We start from the raw sequence: 19789 nt of genomic DNA, 5'->3' as shown, positions 1-19789 counted from the left end.
GTTCTCATCCTTTAATTTGTTTTTAAAATGCTTCTTTTTCTACTTGAAAAGGTTCATTAATGACTTTAGATGATCTGTATTTATCCAAGTGACCCAGACCTAGAAATTGCAATGCCTTTTCTCACACTGCATTATAAAAACAGATACAAAATACATTAAGGGTTTTTTCTTCTTGGTGACTTTCTCTTTGTAATTCTACAACCAGACTATTACTCTACAAAATTTAGTGATTTTTGTGATAATATTTTTCAATGAATTTTGCAAATGCTAGTATTAAGGCCTTTGTCCAGAATATTGGACTGTAATTTGAGATGGTGAACGGTGAAGCTGAGTTTTGCTATGTCTTGTAACATGTCTTTTGACAAAAACAGTAGCAAGCATGCACATTTTGATGCAATTATTAACTAGCACATGTCCTAGGGTTCATATTGTGCTCAATGAATTTGTATTTGTGCTCAATGAATTTGAATTACAGCATGTTGCTCACTTGGCATTTGTTTTTTCTTTTCCTTTCTGATGTCTGGATCACGTTACAATGAAGATGAGGATTTCCTTCCACTCGCACTGTGCCATGGGCAACCCCTCTCTGTCCAGTTACCTCATTTTCTTTTTTGCTGTCCGTGTTTCTACACGGGAACCAGGTAGGAAGCCTCTTGTCACAGAGTGTATTTTACTTTCTCTCAACAGTTTTAATACCATTGATCTTTTGTTATTTTGAAACAATTCATAAGAAGAGCATTTTATGTAAATTTGAGAAATAAAATCCTTTTTTTGGAGGGGAGGCAGGGGAAGATATTGATTTTTCTTCCTTTTTACTCCCCTTGGTCTCAGTGTAACCTGTACTCAGTGGACTTTTACATCATGTTTCACCTTAAACTTGTGCCACTCTACCTATCACTATTGAATATTTTCATTAATGACTTGGATAATGAACTGGAGAGTATGCTGATAAAATTTGCAGATGACACCAAGCTAGGAGAGGTTGCTAGAATTCTGGAAGACAGGATGAGAATTCCAAATGACCTGGACAAATTGGAGAATTGGTCCGAAATCAACAGGATGGAATTCAATAAAGACAAGTTCAAAGCTGTTCAATTTGGAAGGAAGGAAAAAGCAAATGCACAGTTACAAAATGGCGAATAAATGACTAGGTGGTAACACTACTGAAAAGGATCCAGGGCTTATGGTGGATCACCGATTGAATATGAATAAGGCTACGAGTCAGTCATGGAGGTCATGGATTCCATGATTTTATGGGAAATCCGTGACTTCCTGAAAATTATGATTCAGTTCTGGGCGGCAGAGCTAAGGCTTCAGTCCGGGGAGGTGGCGCTGAGGCTCCAGCCCCATATGGCGGAGCTTGGGCTTCCATGATTTATTGTTTATTGCCCACCGCCTGCCCCTGACTTTTATTAAAAATACCCATACCAAAATCTTTGCCTTAAATACAAGTCAACAATGTGATGGAGATGCAAAAAAGGCTAACTAAGATTTTAAGTGATTATAAGTAGCAGGCATAGAAATCAAAGTTGGTTACCTAAGTAATAAATATAGAAATGCAGTCTAAATTTTAACTTTAAAAGACTAGGTAAGATTTGAATTAAGTAGTCTCTCACCCTAACAGATGTTACAGGTAGCTTACAGTTCCTTAATACACAGATGGACATCCTTCCAGCCTGGGACCAATCTCCATAGTTAAAAATCTTTGTCTTCTAGACGATCTTCCAAGAGTTGAGATGGAGGTGACGGGGAGAGAGGCCAAGAGATGATGTCACGATCTCTCTTTTATGCTTTCTTCTAGCTGCTAGAAAGATCCTTGCTGTGACGTGGGCTAGGCTGCCCCATTGCATATGTGCCTTCTCCAAGAAGACACAAGAACAAATGGATATAAACTGGCCATCAGGAAGTTTAGACTTGAAGCTTATGGAGGGGATTGATTGGTACTGAGCTTAAATAATTCCTCTCTCTCCCTGGTATTTATCCCTCTGATATATTTATTGAGAGCAATCATATCTCCCCTCAGCCTTCTTTTGGTTAGGCTAAACAAGCCAAGCTCTTTGAGTCTCCTTTCATAATACAGGTTTTCCATTCCTCGGATCATCCTAGTAGCCCTTTTCTGTACCTGTTCCAGTTTGAACTCATCCTTCTTAAACATCGGAGACCAGAACTGCATACAGTATTCCAGATGAGGTCTCACCAGTGCCTTCTATAATGGTACAAAAACCTCCTTATCTCTACTGGAAATACCTCGCCTGATGCATCCCAAGACCGCATTAGCCTTTTTCACAGCCATATCACATTGGTGGCTCATAGTCATCCTGTGATCAACCAATATTCCGAGGTCCTTCTCCTCCTCTGTTTCTTCCAAGTGATGTGTCCCCAGTTTATTAATTCTTGTTATTAATCCCTAAATGCATGACCTTGCACGTTTCACTATTAAATGTCATCCTATTACCATTACTTCAGTTTACAAGGTTATCCAGATCTTCCTGTATGATATCCCGGTCCCTCTCTGTATTGGCAATGCCTCCCAGCTTCGAGTCATCTGCAAACTGTATTAGCACATTCCCACTTTTTGTGCCAAGGTCAGTAATAAAAAGAGTAAATAAGATTGGTCCCAAAACCGATCCCTGAAGAACTCCACTAGTAACCTCCTTCCAGCCTGACAGTTCACCTTTCAGTATGACCAGTTGTAGTCTCCCCTTTAACCAGTCCCTTATCCACCTTTCAATTTTCATATTGATCCCCATCTTTTCCAATTTAGCTAATAATTCTCCATGTGGAACCATATCAAATGCCTTACTGAAATCGAGGTAAATTAGATCCACTGCATTTCCTTTGTCTAAAAAATCTGTTACCTTCTCAAAGAAAGAGATCAGGTTGGTTTGGCATGATCTACCTTTTGTAAAACCATGTTGTATTTTGTCCCAGTTACCATTGACCTCAATGTCCTTAATTACTTTCTCCTTCAAATTTTTTTCCAAGACCTTGCATACTATAGATATCAAACTAACAGGTCTGTAGTTACCCAGATCACCATTTTTTGCCCTTTCTTAAAAATAGGAACTATGTTAGCAATTCTCCAGTCATACGGTACAACCCCTGAGTTTACAGATTCATTAAAAATTCTTGCTAATGGGCATTCAATTTCATGTGCCAGTTCCTTTAATATTCTTGGATGAAGATTATCCGGGCCCCCCGATTTAGTCCCGTTAAGCTGTTCAAGTTTGGCTTCTACCTCGGATGTGGTAATATCTACCTCCATATCCTCATTCCCATTTGTCATCCTACCATTGTCCCTAAGCTCCTCATTAAAGACTGAGGCAAAGTATTTGTTTAGATATTGGGCCATGCCTAAATTATCCTTAACCTTCACTCCATCCTCAGTGTTTAGCAGTCCCACTTCTTCTTTCTTTGTTTTCTTCTTATTTATATGGCTATAGAACCTTTTACTATTGGTTTTAATTCCCTTTGCAAGGTCCAACTCTACATGGCTTTTGGCCTTTCTCACTTTATCCCTACATGGTCTGACCTCAATAAGGTAGCTTTCCTTGCTGATCCCTCCCATCATCCATTCCTTGTAGGCTTTCTGCTTTTTCTTAATCAACTCTCTGAGATGCTTGCTCATCCAGCTTGGTCTACAACTCCTGCCTATGAGTTTTTTCCCCTTTCTTGGGATGCAGGCTTCTGATAGTTTCTGCAAACTTGACTTGAAGTAATTCCAGGCCTCCTCCGCCTTTAGATCCACAAGTTCTTCAGTCCAATCCACTTCCCTAAGTAATTTCCTTATTTTTTTAAAGTTAGCCCTTTTGAAATCAAAAACCCTAGTCACAGATCTATTTTTGTTTATTTTTCCATTTAGTTTGAACGGAATTAGCTCATGATTGCTCGAACCAAGGTTGTCCCCTACAACCATTTCTTCTATGAGGTCCTCACTACTCACCAAAACCAAATCTAAAATGGCATCCCCTCTTGTCGGTTCAGCAACTACTTGGTGAAGGAGTCCATCAGCTATCGCATCCAGGAAAATCTGAGCCCTATTATTATTACTAGCACTTGTCCTCCAGTCTATATCTGGGAAGTTAAAGTCTCCCATGATCACACAATTCCCATTAGTACTTACTTCATTGAAAACATTAAAGAGGTCTCTATCCTTATCCAAATTGGATCCTGGCGGTCTATAGCACACCCCAAGCACTGTCCCAGGGGAGGCTCTAGTAGCTTTCTTCCCCAGTGTGATTTTTGCCCAGACGGACTCTGTCTTATCCATTCCGTAACTTCTTATTTCTTTACAGTCTACCTCATCATTGATATACAATGCGACTCCACCACCTTTGCCTTTATTTGTGTCTTCCTAAACAGCACATACCCTACAATACCTGTACTCCAGTCATGACGACTATTCCACCATTTCTGTTATCCCTATAATATCTGCTGTCACTTCCTGCACCAGTAGCTCAAGTTCCTCCATTTTGTTACCTAGGCTCCTCGCATTAGTGTACAAACATCTTAATTTTTGCTGTTTGGCTTCGCTCACATTCTGTACCCAATTAGCACAGACATTCTACACCAGTATCACCTATTAGACTGGCATCTACACTACCCTTCCTCCTTATGTCCGTTCTCCTATCCATAGCAGTATCCTTTCTTACTTCGTTTTCTTCCCTCTCAATGTTAAAATCCAGCGTAGAGATTACCTGGACATCTCCCAACCATCTCCCCCAAATTCCTAGTTTAAACCTCTCTTAATCAGTTGTGCCAGCCTCCATCCTAGAAGTCTATTTCCCTCCCTACTCAGGTGAAATCCATCCCGAGAGAACAGTCCTCTGTCCATGAATGCTTCCCAGTGGCCATACATCCCAAAGCCCTCCTTATAGCACCACTGCCTGAGCCATCTGTTGATCATCATAATCTTGTCACATCTTTGTTGCCCTTCTCTAGGAACAGGAAGAATCCCACTGAAGATCACTTGAGCCTCAATTTCCTTAAGCGTCTTCCCCAGTCTGGCATAGTATCCCTTGATACGTTCCAGCAAGAATCTAGCCATATCATTTGTTCCCACATGAAGGACAGTTAGTGGATTCTTTCCTGCTCCTGTTAGGACCCTCTTCATCCCATATCTTAGCACCCGGCAGACAGCACACCCTTCTGTTGTCTGGATCAGGTCTGGTTAGAGGCCTGTCTATTCTTCTCAGTAAGGAGTCCCCAGTCATGTAGACCTGCCTTTTCCTGATGATGGTGCGATTCTCTGGTCTATCCCCTGTTCCCTCTGGCTGCAAGTCCTCTCGATTCCTATTGTCCCTTGAAATCCTCTGCAACCCATCCCGTATCCTCCTGGAGTTCATATTTGGTGGTGTTCTCCATTGACTCTTACCCTCTTCCTATAGGAATAGCTGCTCTTCTCTTCTTCCTTGCCCTTCCACCTTCCGTGACCACCTGCTGTGCCCCTTCTTCATTTTCCAACTCGGCAAACCTGTTCCTGAGCTCTATTTCTCCTTCATTAGCCCATCTTTTCCTCTGCCTGGTTCTCTTGGTCTGTTAGTCTCTTATGCTTCCACTGTCTACTTTCCTCACCCAGCAGTCGCCCCTAAGAGTTCTTTGGTCCTGCTTCCATCTGCAAGTCTGAGCTTTTCCCTTCAGCCTCCTCATGTCTTTGCTCCATCATCCGCTCGAACCCCCTTCTGAACTCAGCCGGAGTTTCCACCTGCTTCTCCAGTCCTCGGATCTTTTCTTCCATCAGCTCTATCAGGCGGCAGTTCATGCAGACGATACTCTTTTCAGGAACCCCCTCCAGGATCATGTACATACCGCAGCTTCCACATCCAGTCGTCTTCATTATGTCTTCCACTGCTTGGGTCACTACCACTACTGCCTCTGTATCTGTCATAGCCTTCTCACCTACATCCTGTTAGTCCGGGAAACACAAACCAAATCAAAACACCACCACCCACAGCAAAACAAACCCTCAATGAGCACCAAAACACTGCCAGACCACCACACACTCCCGTCACTAGCCTGTCTGTTCCTCTCCCTGGCTCTCTTAGTCTTCCCCCCAAACTCCCATTGTAAACTCCCGCTCAGACTCCCCTGTTTACAGCTCTGTTTGCTGGATCTTGTGCTGCTGAATGTAACTGACACATGCTGTAAATTCATTTTGTGTGATGTGCTACCAAGTAGAGAATGTCAAAAGTGGAAGGGGTAAAGAAGGATTTTGTACTATTTTTTCTTGTTTTTCAAATACCTATATTTGAAAGGATACATAGCAAGTTACAAATATAAAACAAAATACTTTTTTTCAGTTTAGCTTATGTCACTGGGGAAAGGGTTTAAGGCAATCTGAAAAAGGTCACTATTATACCAGAATAAGGATGTCCACATAGGAGTTATACCAGTATAATTACACCTGCATAACTAGTAAAACTTTCCCATGTACACCAGGCCTTAAGCTCCACAGCATGTCACAGACAGCCTCTCCTTTCAGGTGTTCTGTATGATCCTTCTCTCTAGAGGCCACCTGCCTTGGTTCCAGTCTAGCAAACAGTCTGCCTCCAATGAAGTGAGCTGTAGCTCACGAAAGCTTATGCTCAAATAAATTTGTTAGTCTCTAAGGTGCCACAAGTACTCCTTTTCTTTTGGCGAATACAGACTAACACGGCTGCTACTCTGAAACCAGTCTTCCACAGGTTAATTGTTCTGGTTGCAGACATTAACCAGCTCACAACATTTAGAAACAGAGGTCACCCATTTTTTAATCCTCTCTGGATTGGTATTGACTAGGAAAAGTGGCTGTGAGTTTAGCTCAATGGTCAGCTAATGTGCTAGCTAAGCCTGTCCTAACTTGACCTGTTTTCCAGTGCAGATACACTGAGACACCATTAGCTCACTTTTAGTTGGTCAAGTTGCAGCCTAGGCAATTGTGAGAGATCAGCATTTATTACCTATGAAAACAATCCAGCTCCCCTCTGGTCTAATTTTCTGTTTGTCTTGGTTCCTTTAATAGTGAATTTCAAGGTGATTGGACCTGATCATCCCATCATGGCCTCTGCAGGTGAAGATGCCCTTTTACCCTGTTACCTCTCCCCCAGCATGAGTGCTCAGAAGATGGAGGTGCGCTGGTACCAATTCACGTCATCTGAACCTGTCCATCTGTATCAGGATGGAAAAGATCAGCCTGAGCAGCAAATACCAAATTATCGGGGCAGAACAGAGCTTCTGAAGGATGGTATTGTGGATGGAAGCGTTGTCCTGCATATACGCAACATCACCCCCTTTGACCATGGGCAGTTTATCTGTTCCTTCCAATCACACAGCTTTTATGCAGAAGCCGTTCTGGAACTGAAGGTGTCAGGTCAGTAACTTGGGCTGCTAATTTGAATTCTCAGCAGAATAATAATTTATTTTGAGGTGGAACTAGATGTGTCTTATTTTCATGCCAGTATCCAGAATTCCCTTCTATCTACCAGTTATTTCCCATCAGGAGCCTATGCCCTGGGCATAAGCTGACAGATTTCAATGTGTGTCTCTCCACACTCTGGATGTTTTTTTCACAACTTTGTTGTGCAAGAACTGTGAGAAAGTCTATAAGTACCTACACGGGAACAAATATTTGATAATGGCTCTTCAGTCTAGTAGAGAAAGGTGTAACACAAGCTAATGGCAGGAAGTTGAAGCTAGAGAAATTCAGATTGAAAATAAGGCATACTTTTTTTAATTGTGAGAGTAATTAATTAGTGGTTCTCGAACTGTGGTCCGTGGACCACCAGTGCTCCGTGAGCTCCATTCAGGGGGTCCGCGGATAGTTCTCTCTAAGGTGCGCGCCTGGGTGGCCGCACATGAGAGAATGAAGGGCCACTCACCTAATTAGTGAAGCTGCGCGGGCGTGGCTCCACTAATTAGGTGCCTGGACCCTGGAGAAAATGTGCATGTAAGGTGAGGTGGTGGTCTTGGGGGGACTAGGGGTTAGGTGGGAGAGGGCAGTGGGGTGAGAAGAGGGGGTGGGGGGAATTTGGGACATGCAGGGCTGCAGTGGCCAGAGAAAGAGGCGACTTTCCCCAGCTCCAAGGCTGTGGCTGCTGGGGAGAGAAGGCTCTCCTTCCCAGCCCCAGCTCTGTGGCTGCTGTGGTGGGGGAGAGACCCCTCTCCTTCCCAGCCCCAGCTTGGGGGCTGCCACGGCAGGGGAGAGAGGTACATCCATTGCATTAGAAAGGTAAGAATACTTATATTAAAATATGAGTTGTGTGCTTTTATTTGTAGAACAAAAAAAGTTAATTATTATTAAGGTGGTTTTTTATATATCGCTGTTATCCAAAGTGCTTTACAATAGTCAGTTAATGGTACAAACAACATTTGGAAAGATCATTATGTGGTCCGCTGAGACCCTCAGCAATTTTAAAGTGGTCCGTGAAAAAAAAAAGTTTGAGAACCACTGATCTATTGGAACAACTTACCAAGGGTTGTGGTGGCGTCTCCTTCACTGGCAATTTTAAAATCAAGATTGGCTGTTTTTCTAAAAGGTCTGCTGTCAGAATCACAATGGTCGCTTCTGGCCTTGGAATCTATGAATGAACCTATGAAAGCCTTTTAAAGACTATTAGACCTTTAATTTTGGAGAAAACAGCAAGAGGAGATAAAAAGGTGAAGAAAAATACTTTAAAATCGGCTCTTGTTTCTTGCCACACAACTTCTAAGAGTGTGTGCAGGAGAAAGAGAAACATCCTTTTTTGATGGCTTGAAGTGTCCATCCTAGAAAGGGCTGGAAGCTACAGAGAGAGCAGTATCTACATCAGCAGGACCAGATCTTTTATTTCTTATTTTGATTATGTTTCTTTGTCTTTGACTTACACTGACTGAGATCCAAATCCACTTTGGGACTCTCGTGTGAAGTGAGGGGGTTCCCCTGGAAAAATACTCAGTGCTCAGAGAGGGGATAGCTCCAGGTTATTACAATGAAGGCAATGCAGTCAATTGCCTCCCTGCCATGCTTTGTGGGGATATTCTGTGAATACTTGAGAGTCCCCAACCCAACTCCCCACAGTGTGCAAACAAGGCCTAGCGGAGCACAGTGTGATATTGCTAGATACAGTATTGATTTCTGGGAGCTGCAGTCTTTGAGGTTAGAAAACTAGCAGGAAGGGGATGTGCTGAGGCCAGCGGCTGCTGCAGCTGCTGCTTCTGGAGCTGCTTGATGTTGGATTTCACTCTTTTGGTTTCAGCCTCCACTGCTCAACAAATTGGTGACTAGGATGGCTCTCCTGCCCCTGAATCCACCTGCACCCTTTCTTCAAAGCCTAGAAGAGCTTGCAGTTGCCTTTAATGCTTGTATAAGAGTATCTGAGTACTATGTCCTTGCAATTAATGACAGAGAACTCTCTGAAGCAAGAAAATGTGCTTTGCTTATTTAGTGCCTTGGAGCAGAAGGGCAGCGTATATTTTACACTCTTCCCTTCTGAATAATAAATATGATACAGCACTTACTGCATTAATTTTTGTGTGTGTCTAAAGTGAATGTGGTAGCTGCATGCTATAAATTCCACGAGCGTGGAAACCAGGGGAATTGACAGATCGGTATATTGCTGCTTTAAGGGAACTGATTGTCACATGTGATTTTGGCAACAGGGCAGATGAAATTATTCGAGATCGGCTCATAGAGAAAACAGCTGTGCCACGTATTAGAGAGCACCTGTCAAGGTTCCTTCCCCACTCTGAACTCTAGGGTACAGATGTGGGGACCTGCATGAAAACCTCCTAAGCTTACTTTTACCAGCTTAGGTTAAAACTTCCCCAAGTACAAACTATTTTACCCTTTGCCCCTGGACTTCCACTGCCACCACCAAACTTTATCTGGGTTCCTGAAAAAATATAGTTTGGACACGTCTTTCCCCCCCAAATCCTCCCAACCCTTGCACCCCACTTTCTGGGGAAGGTTTGGTAAAAATCCTCACCAATTTGCATTGGTGACCACAGACCCAAACCCTTGGATCTTAGAACAATGAAAAAGCATTCAGTTTTCTTACAAGAAGACTTTTAATAGAAGTAAAAAGGAATCACCTCTGTAAAATCAGGATGGCAAATACCTTACAGGGTAATTAGATTCAAAACATAGAGAATCCCTCTAGGCAAAACCTTAAATTACAAAAAAGACACACAGACAGGAATATTCATTCTATTCAGCACAGCTATTTTCTCAGCCATTTAAAGAAATCATAATCTAACACATACCTAGCTAGATTACTTACTAAGTTCTAAGACTCCATTCCTGTTCTGTCTCCGGCAAAAGCATCACACAGATAGACACAGACCCTTTGTTTTTCTCCCTCCTCCCAGCTTTTGAAAGTATCTTGTCTCCTCACTGGTCATTTTGGTCAGGTGCCAGCGAGGTTACCTTTAGCTTCTTAACCCTTTACAGGTGAGAGGATTTTTCCTCTGGCCAGGAGGGATTTTAAAGGGGTTTACCCTTCCCTTTATAGTTATAACAGCACCTACTGCTTGAATCGGAATTGACATTACAGAAAGCCATAACTATTGTTAATCCCATCGAGCCAGAGATGGTGGAGGTGAAAATAATGAGCTCAGGTACAGCGGGTCCGATGCAAACCGGGGAACCACTGCATCTGGACTACAACAAGGCAGTTTAAAAATGACAATGGCAATGTAAATAAGAAGTAACCTGCCCAATGATTTCAAAACATACAAGGAAAAGAATGTCACCACTCTGAATGTACACACCACACTTCAGACTACACAGGAAGGCTTGCAGGGGGAGCTCAGTGGCCTTCAAAAAGAGCGGACATTTCTCTAAGGGATGCTGAAGCAACCCAGCCTAATCAACAGGTATGTGCAGTTACCATGCCTGAAGTTACTGCACTGAGTGTGGATGGAAGCAGTACCGCATACATTGTGGATAAAATAACATGTGCTGTCCATGTCTCTGCTGCAGCAGGAGTGAAGCCCCAGGTGGTGGAATGAATGTTGAACACGGGCTCAGCAGTTTCTATACTACCTGAATTGATTTGCCTGCAATACTTTGGACATGTGTCAGTTACTGCGCTGAGCTTACACCTGGCATGCTACTTGATGAACCGCATCCCTGTGCTTGGTTGACTACCTGCAACCGAGACTTTTGATACATAACGCATACCGGCAGAATTCTGTCTTATGCCTGGGGTACTGCTATCCTAAACAGCGATTTATTTCCCTCACCAAACATGTAGGCAGTCAATGGGCACATTGCTTTTGCCCCACCTGGCACCACTATAGCACAAACTCTGGTCTCTGCTCTTAAGGAGGATGGTACAGAGGAGCCCCGTGGCTGTGCATTTGGATTTGCTCACAAAACTAAATTTTGACCTCAAGTGACAGCTGTAGGACAGAATTTACCTCTCTACCATTCTCAGTCAGGGATGCTGTAGCAGAAGAGGTTAAAAAATCAGTACAGAATGGTGTTATTGAAGAGATTGCATCATCTGAATGGGTCTCACCAATAGTGGTGACAAAAAGAAAGACTGGAGGTATTTGTCTTAGCATAGACTTAAGGGAGGCTAATAAAGCCATTATGATTGACAGCTATCCACTCACACATAGAAGCAGCATTGGTGGATCTTTGTGGCACAAAGATATTTTCTACTCTCGATCTACAGAATGCATATCACCAAGTTATACTACAGGAGGACAGAGAGATCTCCCAGCATTTATTATGCTTGAGGATCTGTTCCATTTGAAACGTGCACCATACAGACTTGTATTGGCACCCAGCACTTTCCAAAGAAAGATGTCAGTGATTCTGAAGAATCAGCCTGGAGTCCAGTATTATTTGGATGAAATTATTGTGTTTGAGAAGACTTGTGGGGAACATGAAAAACATTTCCATGCAGTACTACACCACATCAAAACAGCAGGGCTGAAACTGAATTTGGCCAAATGCCAATTCTGACAAACAGAGTTGTTATTTCTGGGGCACATAATTTTGGAAACTGGACTGAAACCTGACCTGGACCATGTCATGGTGGTTATAAAAGCACCACCTCCAAGACACATAAATCTTACATGCTTTCTTAGCTTTTACGTCATGGTATGCCAAGTTTATTCTGAACAACACTTCAATCATCATTACAGACATACACCAGGGAATCTCAAGCTTGGCCTGGATGACTGTTGCATGAGTTGTTTTGAAACAGTGAAAGATTTGATTGAAAATAGTCCAGCACTTGCATTGTTTGACCCTGCCTCAGACTATGGACTGGGAGCAACACTTACTCAAATCCATGATGACAACATGGAGGAGACTGTTGCATTTGAACACTTACAGAAGCTGATAGGAAGTATTCATCTGTTGAAAAGAAAGCACTTGCTTACTGTGGAAAAATGGAGAACTTAGCTCTGGGGCCAGACTTTCAAGTGGCATACAGATCATAGCTCTTTGATGACACTGTTAACTTCTAAAGGATTTGGATGAGTGGGAGGCAAAATTGCTAGATGGTCAGCAAGACTACTGTCTTTCATGTATGTCACAGAATAAAGGCTGGAATTCAAAATGTGATGGCTGATTGTTTGTCCTGCCTGCCCTTGCCTTCACCTGACGAACAGACAGATGATGACAATATAGTTGCACTTATAGCAGGCACCCCCACAGCTGTTACACAAGAATAATTCAAAGCTGCTTGCTTAGCATGCCCCATTCAACAAAGACTGCAGGAACAGCTCATAACAAAATGGCCACACAACCCCAAATGCTTGATCTAGCTTTGCCACTTTACTGTAGAGTACTCAAAAAATTTTTGTACAAGATGGATGGGTATTATGAGGTACTGACTGGTTGATTATACTAGACACACTGTAGACAAAATTCATACATCTGGCACATGATACACATCAAGAGGCTGAAAGAATGAAACTGTGTCTATCTGACCTGTATTGGGGCCGAGAATGCATGCTCAGGTTGAAGCAGCTGTAAAAACAAGCATTACTAGCCAGTTACACGACAAGATGGTGGTAATGCATGTGGCACCATTTCAGGCTGTTCTTCTTCCAGATGCCGCATGGGAAAAGCTTGCCATTGATATTATATGTCCATTATTATTATATGTCACCTCTGCTACACTCATCAAGTTCGTGTCGACTGTAGCAGGGAAGGGAACCCGAAAAATTTGTGTTGGGCAATGGAACTCAATTTTCCTCACTGGAATTTGAAACCTTTCTGGCAGAAGGGAACATAACTGGCTCTGTGGATATGGGGAAAGTGGTGGACATGATATACCTTGACTTTAGCAAAGCTTTTGATACGGTCTCCCACAGTATTCTTGCCAGCAAGTTAAAGAAGTATGGATTGGATGAATGGACTATAAGGTGGACAGAACGCTGGCTAGATCATCAGGCTCATCGGGTAGTGAGCTATGGCTCGATGTCTAGTTGGTAGCCAGCAACAAGCGGCGTGCCCTAGGGGTCGGTCCTGGGGCCAGTTTTGTTCAACACCTTCATTAATGATCTGGATGATGGGATGGATTGCACCCTCAGCAAGTTCGTGGATGACACTAAGCTGGTGGGAGAGGTAGATATGCTGGAGGGTAGAGATAGGGTCCAGAGTGACCTAGATAAATTGGAGGATTGGGCCAAAAGAAAACTGATGAGGTTCAACAAGGACAAGTGCAGAGTCCTGCACTTAGGACGGAAGAATCCCATGCACCGCTAGAGCTGGGGACCAACTGGCTAAGCAGCAGTTCTGCAGAAAAGGACCTGGGGATTACAGTGGACGAGAAGCTGGATATGGGTCAACTGTGTGCCCTTGTTGCCAAGAAGGAGGCATACTGGGCTGCATAAGTAGAAACATTACCAGCAGATTGAGGGACATGATTATTCCCCTGTATTCAGCACTGGTGAGGCCACATCTGGAGTATTGTATCCAGTTTTGGGCTCCCCCACTACAGAAGGGATGTGGACAAATTGAAGAGAGTACAGTGGCATGCAACAAAAATGATTAGTGGCTGGGGCACATGACTTATGAGGAGAGGTTGAGGGAACTGCGGTTATTTAGTCTGCAGAAGAGAAGAGTGAGGGGGGATTTGATAGCAGCCTTCAACTACCTGAAGGAGGGTTCCAAATAAGATGGAGCTTAGCTGTTCTCAGTGGTGGCAGATGACAAAACAAGGAGTAACGGTCTCAAGTTGCAGTGGGGGAGGTTTAGGTTGGATATTAGGAAAAATGATTTCACTAGGAGGGTGGTGAAGCACTGGAATGGGTTACCTAGGGAAGTGTTGGAATTTCCATCCTTAGAGGTTTTTAAAGCCTGAATTGAGAAAGCCCTGGCTGGGATGATTTAGTTGGGGTTGGTCCTGCTTTGAGCAGGGGGTTGGACTAGATGACCTCCTGAAGTCTCTTCCAACTCTAATCTTCTATGATTCTATGACACTTTAACTTTAGATGTAGAAAATCATCATGTATTACCCTCAAATTGATGGAGAAATTGAACAATTCCATAGAAGTTTGAAAGACAGTCTGCAGACAGCTGTGCTGGAAAGGAAAGTGTGGACAACCTTCATAACAATTACTTATAAATCTACAGGGCTACACGCCATGCCACAATGCAAAAGTCACCTGCTGAATTATTGCACGGTAGAGAGGTGCATACTAAATTAAACACTGCTGGATTACACCGGCCTATATCTCATATATCATTGCTGCCGGATATCCGACAAAAAGTTCAGTGGAAACTACAAAAATAAAAGATGCAGATAAATGTTGTGGGGCCAGGGAATTGAAATTCAAATGTGGTTTATTTATAAAAGTATGAAAACCTCAAATGTTAGGAAAAGGAGAACCCAGGTTCACTTCTCAACCGAAAATTGTTTCTAAAAAGGACTGACACTCTGTACCTCAGAGTAGCACCCTGGACCTCCCATATTCATCACTGTCATATAATTATGATATGTTTTGTACAGTCTGCCCTGAGAGGTATCATTTTAAAAGTCTTGATCTGTTGAACATTAATATCCTGTTGGACTGTATGTGCTATCATGGTGTGAGAAGTTATGAAGTTTTGCTATGTATGTGTTACTGAAATATGTTGTGAGGTTGGGAACACCAACAACCAACCTTTCAGGTGCAACAATGGAGGAGGCAGACAGTGGTTATTGGCTCATCAACACCCATCCAGGAAGGGATCTCAGAAACTGTATACAATGGAAACTTCTCAGAGAGAACATGTAGATAATGGAGACTGCTTGACCAATGGAGACTACCTGATCCCCACACCACAGCAAAGGATTTTTCCAGCAAGCTGGAAGAAACTGTAAAAGAGGGGAAGTGACATCATCACCTGACCTCACTCCCCCCACAACTCAACACCTGGAAACAGGTTTGGAGGACAAAGACTTTGTACGTGGTGGGCAGTTCCAGGCTGGAAGAAGAGTCCCAGTCTGTGTATTGAGGAACTATACTATTTGTCAGGGTGAGACACTGCTTGATTGAAATCCTGTCTAGTTTATAGAACTCAGATTGTGAATTTACTTTTATTTCTTAGGTAACCAACTTTGATCTCTACGCTTGCTACCTATAATGACTTAAAATCTATCTTTCTATAGTTTATATTTTACCTCAAACAGTGTGGTTTGGTAGAAGTGCTTGGGAAATCTCAGCTCAGTTTACATCAAAGAAGGGGCAGTTTGGATAATGAACTTATACTGGTTAGGCTTCTGACCAGGGCAAGACGGTACATGGTGTGCATGGCTGTGGAGCTGGGGGGAATTGGCTGGGGCCTCTCTATTGTCGGTTCATGAGTGACTGGGAGAAGCGTTCATGTAACTCAGCTGGGTGTGTTGCTGTCTATGGATGGCTGTGTAAGTGTAGTGCCTGCCAGGGGTTTGTGGCTTGACACAGCATCACAGTGTGAGGGGCACCCTGTGTTGGAGGGACAGAAGGCTCAGTGGTCCCACAGTCCATGTTGCACCCCAGGGACCCCGTCACAAGGACCTCACACTTACAAGCTGTCAGATGGTCAGGCTGGAGCACTGTTCATCTTGTCCCTGCTTACTAAGACAAAGTGCAATGTTCATACTACCTAATTAGCCCCAATTATTTTACTTTGCTGCTGACAATACAGGATAACTGACAGGATATTGGGCCTGATGAATATGCTGTTAGAGTCTGACAGCCAACTGTATTGGCTAGAGACTGTGTTCTGTAATTATTAAAGGAACAGTCTTCTATTATAACTTGAATTCTAATTACAGTTACATAACTACTTCTTAGTTATTGTTTATTTGTTAATTACATAATTTGTTTATTATTATAGTAGCAGGTTATTGGATTATTATTACTGCTGTAAGATTGAGTTTGTTCTAAGACAAGGGATATGTGGTGTTGCTAGATCCAGCATTGATTGCTGGGAGCTGTAGTCTTTATTTAGAAACCAACAGGAAACAGGAATTGTAAGTATGGGTGTTGCTTCATTGTTCTCTTAATAAACCTTGTTGGATTTCACCCTTTTGGTCTCAGCTTCCACTGCTCAGCACAGTGAGAGAATATTCACTGAGGCAATAAATACACCATGAGCTCCCCAGGCAGAGCTGCCAAGCAGCTCCTGGTGCCTCTTCACAATGAGGCTGCCAAAATGTGACTTAGGGCTCTCCTACACTATGTGGGCTACAGTGGCACAGCCATGGCACCCCAGCTATGCCGCTGCAACCCCAGAATGCAGACCTAGACTAAAGCAATGGCAGGGTTTTCCCATTGCTGTAGGTAATCCACCTTCCCAAGCAACAGGAGCTAGCAATAGAAGCACTCTATTGTAATTCTTCACACCCCTGAGTGACACAGCTGTGTCAATCTACATTTTAAGTGTAGACCAGGCCTTAGAGCCTCTGGCCTTCACAGTATGGGAAAGTTTTATCAGTTGGAATTAAATTGGTTTTTAATCCAGTTTATTTAGATGAGTGCAAACTCCTGTGTGGACGCTCCTATATCCATTTAAAGCAGGGGTTTCAAACTCAATTTACCTCAGGGCCGGTGCCAGTCCTCAAATCCTCCCAGCGGGCCAATAATGTCACTGAAGATGGTGTTCAGAAAAGAAAGTGTTTATAGTGTGTTCTTTATTTCAAATTTCTTAGAAATAATAAAACTGTCATATAACTTTATACAATTATTCGCCTGCCAGAGAGTTTTTAGTGTTTGCCAGACACCGGGCAATGCTTCAGTTCTGTCAGTTTGTTGATGTTTGGCCTCAGTGACTGAGCAGTTGAAACCTTCAGGATTGCATCAAGGTGCGCGTCAGATAGTTGTGTTCGGTATTTAGACTTGTTTATATTCATTGTGGAAAAAAGTGATGCTGCCTCCATGGCTCACTCTGCCCAGCGACTAGTGATGGTATCTCTGTCCCTCTCCCCCAGCCAATGGGAGCTGCGGGGGGGGGGAAGCGAGCGACAGGGGGCGACGCCTGCAGCAGACATTGCCGGCAGCGTGTCTGCATGCGTCTCTCCTCCATGGGCCGCAGTGGGGAGGTTCTAGGGCTGCAGATGGCCAGTGGCAGGGCCATCCTTAGCCATACACAAACTGTGCAGCTGCGTAGGGCACCAGGAAATTTGGGGCACCAAATTAGGTCAATCCCCCGGCCTGCTGAGCCAGCCAGGAAAGCTGCCCCTGCTCCGCCCCTTTCCCAAAGCCCCTGCCCTGGCTCCGCCCCCACCCCGCCTTTTCCCCAAAGCCCCTGCCCCACCCCCACTCCACCCCTTCCCCTGAGCTACATCCCAGGGGACTGCAGCAGGGGTCAGGCGTGTCCTGCACTCACAGGGCAGCAGGGAAGTGGAGTGAGCCAGCCCCAACCCGCTCCGCTCCACTGACTCATGCTAGGGGGTGATTTCCCCCTTGCCCTCCAAGCCTCCTCCTGCACCCCCACAGAGGCCTGGGACCAGCCCCCCTGTGGAGGCCTGGGGACGCCCCCCTCCTCTTCCTGCGGAGGTCTGGGGCCAGCCCTCCCCACAGGGGGGCTATGTAGGGCACAAAAATGTCTAGGGATGGCCCTGGCCCGCAGGATGGGACTTTGAGATCTCTTGTTTAAAGGCAGCTATCACTGGTTTAATTAAACCTGTTCCAAACCGAGTTAAAAACAAACAAAACAGAAGTCCCTGGAAAAACCTCAGTCCCTGGAAAAGTCATGGAGCACGTCCTCAAGGAATCAATTTTGAAGCACTTCAAGGAGAGGAAAGTGATCAGGAACAGTCACCATGGATTCACCAAGGTCAAGTCATGCCTGACTAACCTAATTGCTTTCTATGACGAGATAACTGGCTCTATGGATGAGAGGAAAGCAGTGGACGTGTTTTTCCTTGACTTTAGCAAAGCTTTTGATGCAGTCTCCCACAGTATTCTTGCCAGCAAGTTAAAGAAGTATGGGCTGGATGAATGGACTATAAGGTGGATAGAAAGCTGGCTAGATTGTCGGGCTCAACGGGTAGTGATCAATGGCTCCACGTCTAGTTGGCAGCTGGTATCAAGTGGAGTGCCCCAAGGGTCGATCCTGGGGCTGGTTTTGTTCAATATCTTCATTAATGATCTGGAGGATGGCGTGGATTGCACCCTCAGCAAGTTTGCAGATGACACTAAACTGGGAGCAGTGGTAAATACGCTGGAGGGTAGGAATAAGATACAGAGGGACCTAGACAAATTGGAGGATTGGGCCAAAAGAAATCTGATGAGGTTCAAAAGGACAAGTGCAGAGTCCTGCACTTAGGATGGAAGAATCCCATGCACTGCTACAGACTAGGGACTGAGTGGCTAGGCAGCAATTCTGCAGAAAAGGACCTAGGGGTTACAGTGGATGAGAAGCTGGATATGAGTCAACAGTGTGCCCTTGATGCCAAGAAGGCTGACAGCATTTTGAGATGTATAAGTAGGAGCGTTGCTGGCAGATCGAGGGACGTAATCATTCCCCTCTATTCGGCATTGGTGAGGCCTCATCTGGAGTACTGTGTCCAGTTTTGGGCCCCACACTACAAGAAGGATGTGGATAAATTGGAGAGAGTCCAGCAGAGGGCAACAAAAATGATTAGCGGGCTGGAGCACATGACCTCTGAGGAGAGGCTGAGGGAACTGGGGTTATTTAGTCTGCAGAAGAGAAGAATGAGGCAGGATTTGATAGCTGCTTTCAACTACTTGAAAGGGGGTTCCAAAGAAGATGGATCTAGGCTGTTCTCAGTGGTAGCCGATGACAGAATGAGGAGTAATGGTCTCAAGTTGCAGTGGGGGAGATTTAGGTTGGTGTAGTGAGGGTGAGACTCACCGGCACAGCACCTCCTGCTGGTCATCTGGGAATTAGCTCTTTTCCAGTTTACAGAGTGCCCTCTGCAGGCTGATGTCTCACTTGCCACTGTGTCCCTCCCAGACCCCAGTGCCCCTTTACCTTGGGGTGCTGCCCCAGCAGTACCCCTGCAGTCTGGGTATCCCATCCCAGGGAATCTCCAGTGCTCTATCCCCACGTTGCCTCAGTGGTGACTGCCAGTCATCAACTAGCCCCCACTCACTGGGGCAGACTGTAATGGCCACTCATCATTGGCAAGGGGTTAGGACCTGCTGCCTCTGCCTAATCCCAGGCTTGCACCTCTGTAGCCCCAGTACCTTTTGTAGGCCTGCAACAAGGCCTCAGCCTGGAGAGTTGCCAGGCTGGAGCTCCTCAGCTCCTTTGCCGTTCCCCAGCACTGCTCCACCTCAGATATCTTACTTCCAGGCAGCTAGCCCTTCCCACTCCAGGGCTAGAGTGAGACTCCTCCAACTTCTGGCCCACAGCCCTCTTATAAGGGCCAGCTGG

General features: G+C 44.4%; 1 protein-coding gene across 8 annotated transcripts in view; it reads left to right on the top strand.

Annotated features, from left to right (window-relative positions):
- Positions 1-19789, top strand: part of LOC140909646 (butyrophilin subfamily 1 member A1-like) — a 52749-nt gene that overhangs the window by 18137 nt on the left and 14823 nt on the right. For 7 of the 8 annotated variants that reach the window (XM_073339448.1, XM_073339444.1, XM_073339446.1 and 4 more), the window contains 2 exons: positions 542-641; positions 7001-7348. In XM_073339448.1, the coding sequence (XP_073195549.1) occupies positions 542-641; positions 7001-7348 (448 nt within the window). Of the gene's footprint in view, positions 1-535; positions 642-7000; positions 7349-19789 lie in introns of those variants that run through there. The other variant, XM_073339440.1, reaches the window with a different exon arrangement.

This window comes from Lepidochelys kempii, chromosome 3 (genome assembly GCF_965140265.1).
Source record: "Lepidochelys kempii isolate rLepKem1 chromosome 3, rLepKem1.hap2, whole genome shotgun sequence".
Classification (NCBI taxonomy): Eukaryota; Metazoa; Chordata; order Testudines; family Cheloniidae; genus Lepidochelys; species Lepidochelys kempii.
Note: the sequence above shows the minus strand (reverse complement) of the source record. Positions and strands in the feature narration are given on the sequence as shown.